The sequence below is a fragment of the Neovison vison genome, chromosome 1 (assembly GCF_020171115.1).
Source record: "Neovison vison isolate M4711 chromosome 1, ASM_NN_V1, whole genome shotgun sequence".
Lineage (NCBI taxonomy): Eukaryota > Metazoa > Chordata > Mammalia > Carnivora > Mustelidae > Neogale > Neogale vison.
This window is the reverse complement of record NC_058091.1, coordinates 136,110,991-136,123,954: the sequence shown is the minus strand read 5'-3', so window position 1 is coordinate 136,123,954 and position 12,964 is coordinate 136,110,991. Positions and strand designations below refer to the sequence as shown.

The 12,964-nt window shown below is 46.4% G+C and overlaps 1 protein-coding gene across 9 annotated transcripts in view; it reads right to left on the bottom strand.

The window, feature by feature from the left end:
* The window catches only part of PHACTR1 (phosphatase and actin regulator 1), a 551,546-nt gene that overhangs the window by 79,560 nt on the left and 459,022 nt on the right, over nt 1–12,964 (bottom strand). For 8 of the 9 annotated variants that reach the window (XM_044259016.1, XM_044259034.1, XM_044259025.1 and 5 more), the window contains 2 exons: nt 6,007–6,174; nt 3,787–3,993 (listed from right to left, as the gene is read on the bottom strand). In XM_044259016.1, the coding sequence (XP_044114951.1) occupies nt 3,787–3,993; nt 6,007–6,174 (375 nt within the window). The remainder of the gene's footprint in view (nt 1–3,786; nt 3,994–6,006; nt 6,175–12,964) is intronic. The other variant, XM_044259090.1, reaches the window with a different exon arrangement.

Below are 12,964 nucleotides of genomic sequence, written 5' to 3'. Positions count from 1 at the left end.
GAAAGACTGTTTGGGAGAGCAAGCAGGCTTCTCTGTACTTGCTGGGGAACAGAGAAAATTCGTGAGATGGTCTCCAAGTTCATAATGGTTTTCCTGATAAAGTACACGCACATGCCAAAGCAGAGATGTTTCTGCTTATCTCTGCCTGACCGTGTACTTGGACGTGGCCCCAGCTCAGGCTCATGCTTCCTCTACTGGACCTACTGGACCATTAACCGCTGTCACTCTCCGTTAACCATGCTTGGTGTCTTTCCAACTGTCCTGCGTTTTCTTCCAAAAATGTCAACGGGACAACCAAGTGAGAGAGGACATGCTAAAACTTATGTGTCTCAATTCAGAGTTCTAGAATTCTTCGTTTATTAATTTCTTCTGACAGAGTCCAGCTGTCTCTGGAGTAATTAGTAACGCGACAGGGTTAACGTCGCTGCCTCACGGAGATGCGAGTTCATCGTGACTGATGGTTCACTTCCAGAAATTAAGCAGGTCTAATTGGGTTTAAACCCAAAAGGACAGCACCAGGCCTGTAGCCCATGGATGCCTCCAATGTCTTATCTTCCTCCTGTTTTAGGAGCCACCAGATACAGCAAGTAAGGACTCTTAGCTCTCAGCTATTTTGATCCGTTTGATCCAATCTGTATAGAGGTGAGGTTCAGAGAGCGTTGGTAAGTCCACTCTCCTTGGAAAAGGACAGGGGAAGCCAGAGACTGGGCTAATTCACATACCCCAAGTCTCTCATACACCAAGAGTCCTGAGGACACCGGGCTGCCCAAGCTCACGGCTCACAGCTGACGCTGGGAATGAATGAAGTGTGCCTTCATTCATTAGATAACTAGATCAATTAGAGGACATTGTCGGCTGAGAAATTCTGTCAATTATTCTTTTCAAATGTCTTTTCTATTGTTCTGTTCGGTCTCCCCAGCGTGATCAGCCGGAGAGTCTTGTTAGCTCATATTTTAGACACAAGAGGAGCTTTCCCCAGAGTCTCCCTGGTACAGATTATTCAAGTTCAACTAGTGATTCTGGAGAATGAGGCATAGGGCTGGCCTTGTAGGCTTCCGCCTTCTCTTTCTGCTCACTCTACACAGGGACCCAGGAACACCTTGGAAAGGCTGGTAGTCATCACATCACGCCACTGCTCAAAAACCTCCAAAGGTTCGCCACTGCCCTGGGAAAAGAATCTAGGTCCTCATACGCCTTACCTAGTGAACGCTTTCTCAATCCATCCTGAGACGGACCCTCTGCCCCAGCGCGGCCACCTTGTCATGGACCCAGCACAAGGCCATCTCTGGGCCTCTGACCAGGGCCTTCCTTTCTGGAATGTTCTCCCCTCGTTCTCTATTATACACACCCCTTATGCCTGAAGGGTCAGCTCAAGCGTCAGCCCTTCCATGCTCTTTTATCATATTGCATGGAATGGGGCGCTTGGGTGGCTCAGTGGGTTAAAGTGGGTTAAAGCCTCTGCCTTCAGCTCAGGTCATGATCCCAGGGTCCTAGGATCAAGCCTCATGTCAGGCTCTCTGCTCAGTGGGGAGCCTGCTTCCCCCTCTCTTTCTGCCTGCCTGTCTGCCTACTTGTGATCTCTCTGTCAAATAAATAAACTTAAAAAAAAAAAAAAGATTCACGGAACTCCAAGTGACGTTGCTAACACTATTTTGGTACTCTATTCTGTGTGTATACATAATATAGATAACATACAAAAATAGATATGTAAAATTTATATATTAAACTGTGATTTATTTGCATCTGTTTTGATACTTAGCACATGTGTGACGAATGAATAGGAACTACATATGGGAGTTTATTTTGCAATATTTAATCTTCAGAGAAATTTGGCCTCACAGCCTTCAAAGCCAAAGCCCTTCAAAGGTACGTAATTGATTTCTAGAATTAGAACAAGCAACTCTAATTCTAGAACAAAATGAAGAGTAATACCGATGCTTCTTAAGCAATGCGTGCTGTTGGGGACGTTGCCTGCGGTGACAGAAAATGGGAGAGCCCACAGGGGGCCACACAGTTCAGTCCTACTTCACACTGGGCAGCTAACAAAAGCGTGTCGGGGAGTATTTGCGGACATGAGAATCTGTTCACCAGATACCACTGCGTGCAAAAAAGCCGCTGAGAAGAGACTACGTGAAGCAGGTATTTGACCTTTGTTAGACAGACAAACGGACAGTGGTTGTCTCTTAGAGGCCGGTTTGTGAGGCCACTTTCTCCTCCGTGGTTTTCTACGCGTTTACATTTTGGGGCACTGGACTGAAGTGTTATTAATGTATTGAATGGTTCCTTGACTAATTGATTGATTGATTTTATTTATTTATTTGAGAAAGAGAGACAGGAAGCATGAGCAGGATGAGGGGCAAAGGCAGAAGCAGGCTCTCTGCTGAGTGGGGGGCCCCGACACAGGGCACGATCCTGGGACTCCAGGATCATGATCTGAGCTGAAGGCAGATGCCCAACCGACTGAGCCACCCAGGCGCCCCAGAACAGTTTCTGTAGGTGGAAATGTTTTCTTCTGAATCACAAACATCGGACTTGGATGGACACACATGTGGATAAGTAGCTCGACTCAATCTTGTGTTTAAGTTGGACTCGAGTAAAACTCAGCACCATGTGGGAGACATCCGTCTGTCACGGCGACAACGGTCCTTGGATAAGGTTACTAGGAAGCGTTGGGTGTGAGCGCGCCTCCACGGCACGGCTCCTGCCAGCCCGGCTAAAGGCGCTGATTTTTCTCAAACTTCAGCTTTTCTGCTATAACAGAGGGGAATACTCTGCCCCACCCCATCCTCCTCACATCTCACAAAAATAAATTAGAAACTGTTAATGAAAATACCAAGCCCACTATAAAAAGGCAGCTAATCGAGGTTGGAGAAACACCCCCTGAAATCTTTACTCTTTTCTTTTCTTTTTTAAGATTTTATTTATTTATTTGACAGAGATCACAAGTAGGCAGAGAGAGAGGAAGGGAAGCAGGCTCCCCACTGAGCAGACAGCCTGATGCGGGGCTCAATCCCAGGACCCTGAGATCATGACCTTAGCAGAAGGCAGAGGCTTAACCTACTGAGCCACCAAGGCGCCCCTCTTTACTCTTTAATGAAACCACAATGTTAAATCAGAAAGCAGTGCCCGGTTCAGGGGCGGTGATGTACCATTTCACCAGATGCCCCGTCTAAGGGTGCGTCTAAGGTGCGTGCCTGAGCATTCAACGTGAGAACGTAAAAATCACTTTAGGACAAAACTTACTCTTCTTTTAAAAGTATTTCCCACGATACTCTGCAGATTCTCTCTCTCTCTCTCGCTCGCTCGCTCTCTCTCTCTCTTTTTTAAACAGAACAAATAGCACAGACATGAATTTTAATAGAGGAAATACTCTGGGCTTCAGATCAATAATTTAAAGACAAAAACTCTAAAGCTTTGGCAAACTTATGACAAAGGGAACAAGGTACAACTCTTCATCTCTGCAAAGACTTTGACATTGAATCTAATTCACCCCGATGGGCCAATAATCCTGAGTCGGTCACACAAATACCAAGGTACATATTTACAGATACACACGACAACGGTTCTCGGCATGTGGCTGGCAGGTGCGTATCGAACGCTTCTTGACAAAACACACAAACCCAGGTCACGACTGCGTGTACCAAGACGCACATGGAAACGACCAAATGTCCCCCAGAGCAGCCTCGGGGAGAGGTGCAAGAGGCTGATAAAGAGAAAAAGAGCGTGAGAGGTTATCCCTTGAAGGGAAGGCAGGGCGGCACGCCCCCAGCAGACGTCTCGACTCACCTGTTAAGTGGTTGGCAATCCTGGCAGTGGGTTTGGGAGGCAGGGCGGGGGGTTGCTTGAGAAGGGACAGCTGCTTCACTGGGGTCTCCTCATGGTCTCCAGAGAAAGCAGCAGGTTTTTTGGGGGGCAGTAGCAGGACTGGTTTGGCTGAAGGATCTTGGGACAGGAGGACTCCAGACTCACTGGCAGAGGGACTCTCTTCAGACACTGAGGGGACAACCACACGACACACAGGAGACATTACACAAAGGCAGCGCAGGTGGGGCCAGCGGGAGCACACAGGACGGGGGTGTGGGTCAGCGACACAGCACAGCGCCCACTGCTTCCGGTCGCCGTGCACGTGGGGCGAGTTAGCGAGAGGCCTCTAGAAATCCAGGAAAGAAGGGGGTGTGGGTGGAGGACACATCAGGGAGGCTGAGGCAGTAAGGGAGAGGTCAGAGGGGGAAGGGGGGGGTAAGGGAAGAGGACATTTTCTCCAAACTATCCCAAGCTTAACCACTTCAGTCTTGGCATTTCTACTACACCTTCTGTGAGGGCTCTAAAACGTGACTCATGGGACCACAGCAACAATCGACCGATGGCAGGTGCAGAGGGCCAGGGACAAAGGGCCCCCATCCTAACCAAACCAGCACCCAAGGCTGGCATCTTCCCTTGGGCCCATTTGCCCTTTGTCCAGAGCGAGACAGAGAAGATTCTGGGGCCTTGCTTTTTGCCCACTGGGTCGCCCCGGGTCTGGGACATGAAGGCAAGAAGGAGCCCCCAGAGGGGGGTGACACCAGGCCGGGTGTCCCCACACGCCTGGGGTGGCTGTTCACCAGCGGAGCTGGGCAGAGGCTGTCAACTGGCACCTTACCGTTTTAGGGGTCCCTATAAACCTTGACCAGACAGAGGATGCACCAAGACAATGCCTTTCTGTCTCCCTGCTTCCTCTCTCCTCTCACTGGCCGGAATGATGGTTTTTTCTGCTTGCTTTCCCCCATTTCTCTTTGCTCGGCACTGGGTCTGGCTCTTCCTTCCCACCACGGGAGACCCCGACTGGCTCTAGTTAAGAGCTGTCCCGGGGTGCGGGTGGGGGACAGCCTGGCCAGTGAGCCTGCAACTCTGGGTTCGCTAGGATGACAGATCTCCCTCTAACGGTCAAATCTGCGCGATCCCAACATCCCAAGAAAGGCCGGAATGAGAAACGCAATTCACTGCTTTCGCTAGAATCGTCCTTTCAGCCTCGGGGCGAATGCAAGTCCAAAGCGTCGCCTCCTTCCTCTCATCCCTGCTGCGACAGGAATGACTCCAGTGACTCTCCCCTAACCTCTTCCTCCTCCCTGATCTGGGTTGCAGTGTTCCCTGTAGCATCAAAGCCTTCGTGAGCACTGTTCTCTCCCCTCTCCCAAGGGACCTTACTATCATCAGCATCGGAGAAATGACACTCTAGGTCCCAAAGAGGAGTATGGCACGGGCTGTGTAACCCGGCTCTCCTGTCCTCCTACCTGAGCTCTGCTGGTGCGGACTTGGCATATGGTGTGGAAAAGGGTCGTGGCCTTTCTCCCCACACTCTGGATCCCAGGAGGTCCCTCCCCCAAGCTGGCTTGCTTCCTGAGAACAAGGATCGCTCCTTACTGGCTGTTGGGAAGACACCCCCAACCCCCTTCTGCAAACCTTCTGAGGGAGTGAGTACTGACCATTCGGAGGGCTTTGGACCAAAGAAGTCGTGACAGTCCAATGGCACCCAACATCACCTATCAGCAGCATTCACGTTAACCGGGAGAGTGTAGACAATTTAATAGCCAATCAACACATCGATTGTGTGCAGTAAACGGATACAATTTGCTAAATCGATCCAACCATTAGCTGGTATGCCGAGGCTGGGCTTAAGGGCCATGCTAGGGTTTTACGAACACGTGAATTAGGTATGCTGTAGAAGAAGTACAGGATTCCTTAGCTTAACAGAAATGGGTTCTAGGGGAAAACAAAACAAAACAAAACACCAATAACATTTTAAATCCCCCATAGTACAAAAACAGGGCATGTCTTCTTTAAAGACATTAAGATTACAAAAAATCTTTTTGAAACACTATGGCACACTAAGTGTAAATATGTCCTGATTGGACAATTTCATTCCCATTCCCAGGAGATTCAGAGGCTCGGGGTGGTGCCAAACAGAAGTTCAAGTCCGGCCAGGCTACAGGTCCCGAATGCCACAGGCAACTCGACCAGGGGCTTTACCTGTCCCATCCATGATGTCTGAAGGCTGGAGCACCTCGTATGAGCAGGGGTCCCTGGGCATGGGGACCGGCTCCATTTCGGAGAGGGCTGGCAGAGACAGTTGGCTGGAGCTCAGGGACTGTCCGTTTTCCAGCGAATCATCTTCGTTCGATATGGAGAGCTCCCCGTCTGTGGGCGCGAGAAGGAGACGGCACAGTTAGACAGCACCCACCTTCCAGGGAAGGATGACATTTATCGTTGGCTAACCGAATCTAAATGTTTTTGAACAATCTTTATCAAGGTCAGTCTGTAAAATCTGCCCTTGTTCTTTTGCTTTTCAGACACTTGCTTTATTTTTAGACATAAGGCATCTGACCCCGAGGGTGGCAATTTCCAGTGACCTCTAGCAAATTGCCTGCTTTACTCTCCACCTTTCTAACCAAAACCACCTATTTTGCACATTTTTTTTTAAAAAAAACAAAAGTGAATTAAAATGAACCTTTCTTTCTAATTGTGGAAAACTGGAAAAACTGAGCAGGCCTCAGGGATTGGAAAACCAGAAGTAGAAATGTCTCCCTTGGGGAGCAAGGGCTTCATAACACTCGACAAACACCAGAAGCATGGTTCTCTAAGGCTCTAGGAAAAATTCGTCCTTTTCTGTCTTTTTTCCTCCCGCCAGGATCCAATTTCTCCAGGCAGATAAATGTTTAGGAGTTCGAACCCACCGCCCTGCCCCCCTCCTAACAACAGGGGCCACGCCTCACTGGCACTGGGAGGGTCCCGCCTTCCGCAAACCTTATGAGTATTGACCACTCACAGCCGAGCGAGCGGCATCCCTTTAAGGATGCTGGGAGGTAAGTGCCAGGATTCTCCCAGCGTCCACCAGTGATCACGCCTGGAGGGGAGCAGACTTTGATCTTGCTTAAAGCTCCTCAAAGCCAGGGCAGGCATCTAGTTAGCACCCCAGGAGAGGATCAAAGGCTCCCACACAATGGCCATTTGTCAAATCAAAACTCCCCCAGGGTGATCTCATTCTAGCCCAGGGGAGTCCTAAATAACGAGACATTAAAGTCAAATTAATTTTTAAAGAGGATGGAAAGCTGTTCCAGGAGAATAAATAAATATCCAGAGGAAAGACTCCTACATTACGCTTAGTCAGAAACACAGAACCCGGCAAAGCAATCACATGCCTTAAAACCGGAAGAAAGAGGATTTACTTGTAGAAATGAAACAGGGAAATGACTCCCAAAGTAGACCTTGTATAAATAATCCTTTTCTAGTGCGATGCGCCTCCCAAGGCTTTAATTTTATACACAACAGTATGTGGTGGTAAAAGGGGGCTCTGCCAGCTCCCTCCCTCCCCAGTTGGAACTGGCCTGAGGAAACGTTCAACAGAGTCACCTACACACCAACAGGCTTTCGACGGCATATGGTTCAAGGACATAGGCTATTTGACCTGAATCTTGTATAAACCCAGAAAAACCCAGAATAGATACCAAAGAATCATCTGAGGCAGATGACAGAAAGCACTGTCACACTGTTAGATTGTGGTTTTCTCCCCATTTTTTTCTTTTCTTTTTAATTATTTTTTATTTTTTTAAAAAGATTTTATTTATTTGACACAGAGAGAGAGATCACAAGTAGGCAGAGAGTCAGGCAGAGAGAGAGGGGGAAGCAGGCTCCCCGCTGAGCAGAGAGCCCCATGTGGGGCTCGATCCCAGGACGCCGAGACCATGACCCGAGCCAAAGGTAGAGCCTTTAACCCACCGAGTCACCCTGGTGCCCCGCCCCATTTTTTCCTTTCTTTTAAAAAATTTTTATTTATTTATTTATTTGACAGACACAGATCACAAGTAGGCATAGAGGCAGGCAGAGAGGGAGGGAGAAGCAGGCTTCCTGCTAAGCAGAAAGCCCGACTTGGGGCTTGATCCTAGGACCCTGAGATCATGGCCTGAGCTGAAGGCAGAGGCTTTAACCCACCAAGCCACCCAGGTGCCCGTCTCCCCATTTTTTTCATTTGGTCCTTCTGTGTGCCTGAAATGGCATGATAGTTAGTACAATTGCAATAAACAAAATGATTACTACTCCTTGTTGATAAGAGAAGAAGAGCAGTATGAACTCTGGGCACACAGCCAAACCAAAAGTCTTCAGGAAGAAAGGGCTGCAGTGGTGTGTTATTGCATTGCAGTCCCCTTGGGGACAGTCCCTAGTCCCCTCAACATGCTTGAATTTAGCATGTTCTCATGGGTGATGCCATGAGAAGCACCAATACTTCCTTCTTCCTGTTCCCAGTTGGTGGAACAATGATGCCGCTGCCACTCCGTTTAACACATCCCTAGGAAACCACTTTGGTTTTTGATGTTCCTGGTGTAATAAATGTCCGGGTTAAGACAACCCGAAGAGGAGGGGGTTTTCAAGGCCCCCTGCCAAGTTCTGGTTCTTCGGGGTACCAGCAGAATCAAATGACTGCTGTACTTTTGGACAGGTAAAATGTATCCGAGAAGTGGGTGCCTGGGTGGCTCAATGGGTTAAAGCCACTGCCTTTGGCTCAGGTCATGATCCCAAGGTCCTGGGTTCGAGCCCCACATCGCGCTCTCTGCTCAGCGGGGAGCCTGCTTCCTCCTCTCTCTCTGCCTGCCTCTCTGCCTACCTGTGATCTCTGCCTGTCAAATAAATAAATAAATAAATCTTAAAAAAAAAAAAAGTATCCGAGAAACAGGACTGGGGGAAAGATACAAGTGTAGTTGGATACTTAATTTATGAATCTTGGTTTCATCCAGGCGGCTAGCTTAGTGCTGGTGGCTTTGCTAATGATGGAGAAGCCGTCCCAGAGACAGAGGAACTCTCAAAAAATTTAGCTCCCCGTAGATTAAACGTAACTTTGCTAAGTCCAAAGATTGTTTGGAGAGGAAACAATCTTGGGAATTCCACTGTCATAATTTCTAAAAATACATTCCCACCAGAAAAATAAAAATGAAGAAAAAAGGGTAAGACAACATAACAGTTTATTTGTGGGTACATATTGTTGTGATCTTACTAGGCATCAGATTTTATGTATTGTTTTACTATTATAAACATTATAATTTGCATAATTATAATCTTAATAATTATATTGGATGAATAACTGAATTTTAGTTAGCTATCTTCCTATGGCTGCTCATAAAAGGGTTTCTTGTGTTTTATGATATAATGAAAAAAGGAGGTTCTGCCCATCACCTCCCTGCATAATGCCTTTTCTGCAACTAGAATCCTCCCCTTTTAGGAGAAATTCCAATAGACAAAACTTACGTGTATTAATATTTCAAAATCTAAGTGACACATACTTGAATCTTGGAAAATTGTTCTGTGAAGGGTTTCTCTATTTACACAGCAGCAATGCACAGACCACATGAATTAATTAGCCTTTGATCATTTCTTCAATATTGACCTTGATAACCATATTTTACCTACTTACCTACCTACATATATATGTGTATACACACACACACACACACACACACACACATACACACACCCCGATCTAGTGGAAATAAACTGAAACCAATCAACAAAGATGGCAAATCCATTATTAGTATCATTTATGACCAAGAACAGTAGTGACAAAAGTGAAGACCATCAGGGCGCCTGAGTGACTCAGTGGGTTAAGTCTCTGCCTTCAGCTCAAGTCATGACTTCGGAGTCCTGGGATCGAGCCCCACATCCGGCTCTCTGCTCAGCGGAGGCCTGCTTTCCCTGCTCTCTCTGCCTGCCTCTCTGCCTACTTGTGATTTCTCTCTGTGTCAAATAAATAAAATCTTAAAAAAAAAATGGGGGGCGCCTGGGTGGCTCAGTGGGTTAAAGCTTCTGCCTTCGGCTCGGGTCATGATCCCAGGGTCCTGGGATCGAGCCCCGCATCAGGCTCTCTGCTCAGTGGGGAGCCTGCTTCCTCCTCTCTCTCTCTGCCTGCCTCTCTGCCTACTTGTGAGCTCTGTCAAATAAATAAATTAAAAAAAAATGGAAGACCATCTGTTTTGAATTCATTTAACATGGGGCTACAATGGTGTTGCCACTGTTAAGTAGCTGCTGTTTTAAATTCTTGTGACATTTTCAAACATACACAAAAGTGGAAATAGTAATGTAACTGACCCCATTTACGCATCATCAAGCCAAGAAATCAGCTGGGGATTCCCAATGTTTGGTCATTCCAAATCCGATTAATTTGAAGAGTATGTAACAAGCATAGTTTATCAGCCTCTTTATTGGCATTTTAATTCAAATTTTTAAAAAGCCTATTTTACTTTTTTTAGAAAGAACTTAACCTTCCCGATGAATGGGAGTCTCATGGGTTAATTATACGTTCATCTATCAAGATCATCACTGTCTCATTATTGCAGATGAGAAAGAGTTTGCTTTTTATACTAATATCAGAAATTATATGAGAAATAATATTAGAAATAATATTGCCCTATCTAATATTGGAATTATTTGGATGTTTTACATGATCTTCTAAAATGATTTGTAATAGTTTTCAAAACAACCGGTAGTAGGAAGGAGTAGCGGGAACAGGAAGAAGGGGGAAGACTGTGGAGATCCGAGGAACTGAGACGATGTTTCTCCGGCTTCAGCGGGCATCACAATTCCCTGGAATGGGGCTTGGTTCCACCCCCAGAGTTTCTGTGCCGGTAGTTTTGGGTTGGGACAGAGAATATGCATGGCTAGCAAGTTTTTTTTTTTTTTTTTTTAAGATTTTATTTACTTATTTGACAGACAGAGATCACAAGTAGGCAGAGAGTCAGGAAGAGAGAGAGGGGGAAGCAGGCTCCCTGCTGAGCAGAGATCCTGATGCAGGGCTCGGTCCCAGGACCTTGGGATCATGACCTGAGCAGAAGGCAGAGGCTTTAACCCACTGAGCCACCAAGGCGCCCTGGCTAGCAAGTTCTTGGGGGATGCTAGAGCTGTTTTGGCTGGTCAAAGTTCCACAATTTAAGACCACTGGATTGGATGTTAGGAATCAGAGATGCAAGAGAATATGGAATGGCAACTGTGCCTAATCCTAATGGAAATGCTGTTTATGGAGCTAACGGGGAACACAGTAGGTTTAAACCTCAAAGAGGACAAGAAAGCAGGCGGTTGCATTGTCTAACCAGGGATCGTGAATATGAACTTGTCACAAAGGCATACGGGATTGGGGAGAGCCATAGGGGAGAGCAGAAAATTAAAATGTGAGCCAGATGCAGACATATTTAACAAGATAAAATCAGGTCGCAGACGTGACAGAGAACATGATGCAGAAGTGAGCACAAGTCAAGGTCATAAATTTTAAATGATGAGACATAGAAAGCAACGGATCAAAGCTATAGAACTGGTCCTGGAAACGGTGCCAGCCTTATTCCCTCTTCTCGTGAGACGTAAGAAATGAAGATGTTGGTAGAGTCATGTTAACAACCAAATCAAGGGGAGTGAAGGGAATGGTGACGGCGAATTCATTCATTCAGCGGGCAAACATCTGTCGAGAGCCTGTAATTAACAAGAGGCATCACGACCCAGACACCGCACGCTCTCACAACGGTCTTGTGGGTAGGGCTGTGTTTGCTTTCAGCACCTTCTGAAACTTGTAGAAACTCCCACCCGTACCATAGCCCACCTTGCCGCCCCTCCCACAAGCCAGGCATGACGCCAAGTGCTAAGGGAAGACATAGGCAACACAGAGGAAGAAATGCAGAAACACAGACATGGGGAGGAATTAGTGTGAGAGGTGGGAAAAGAAGCAAGAGTGGGAAGTAACATCCCGAGAGCCCAAGTCAGACGGAAGACTTGTGCTCTGCACACAGGAGACCACGCACTTGAGGAAGATTTTGTTATCATATGAAATTTTCTGTAACGTTCTGAAAGTATGATTTACATAACAGTTGCAGTCCAGAGGACTGGCTCAAAAGATACATTAAGAAAAGTTTTGTTTTTGGTTTATTTGGGAGTGGCAGCTATCTCCCTAGAATCGGGTGTCACCGTTGTGCCTATATTTGAGGGCTTTTTTGTTTTAATTTTCCTCGATTATTGTTTTGCTTTAGGAATATTCTCTGGTTTAGGGCAACGGACACCTTCTGATCAATGAGATTTTCTCAAAGCTTAAGCTTTAACTGAAATTGTTTTTTTAATACATGAAGGTCACATGGCGAATGGACAACAGGAATTCTTTTAGGTCGTCACGGAAAGCCATGGAACAACATCTACATTACATAACATGAAAAATCGCACAAAAGATACTGTGTTCTGGAGAACAGTGTGGAGATTCCTCAAGAAATTAAAAATAGAGCTTCCCTATGACCCTGCAATTGCACTCCTGGGTATTTACCCCAAAGACACAGATGTCGTGAAAAGAAGGGCCATCTGTACCCCAATGTTTATAGCAGCAATGGCCACGGTCGCCAAACTATGGAAAGAACCAAGATGCCCTTCAACGGATGAATGGATAAGGAAGATGTGGTCCATATACACTATGGAGTATTATGCCTCCATCAGAAAGGATGAATACCCAACTTTTGTAGCAACATGGACGGGACTGGAAGAGATTATGCTGAGTGAAATAAGTCAAGCAGAGAGAGTCAATTATCATATGGTTTCACTTATTTGTGGAGCATAACAAATAGCATGGAGGACAAGGGGCGTTAGAGAGGAGTAGGGAATTTGGGTAAATTGGAAGGGGAGGTGAACCATGAGAGACTATGGACTCTGAAAAACAGTCTGAGGGGTTTGAAGTGGCGGGGGGGGTGGGAGGTTGGGGTACTAAGTGGTGGGTATTATAGAGGGCACGGCTTGCATGGAGCACTGGGTGTGGTGCAAAAATAATGAATAATGTTTTTCTGAAAATAAATAAATTGGAAAAAAAAAGATACTGTGTTCTGAGAGGGCTCACGGTTCATGGCGCTTTGAAGTTGAAGACAAGAAAGTATCAATTTTAATTCTGAAAAAATATTTAATTTTTTTAAAAGATTTTATTTAA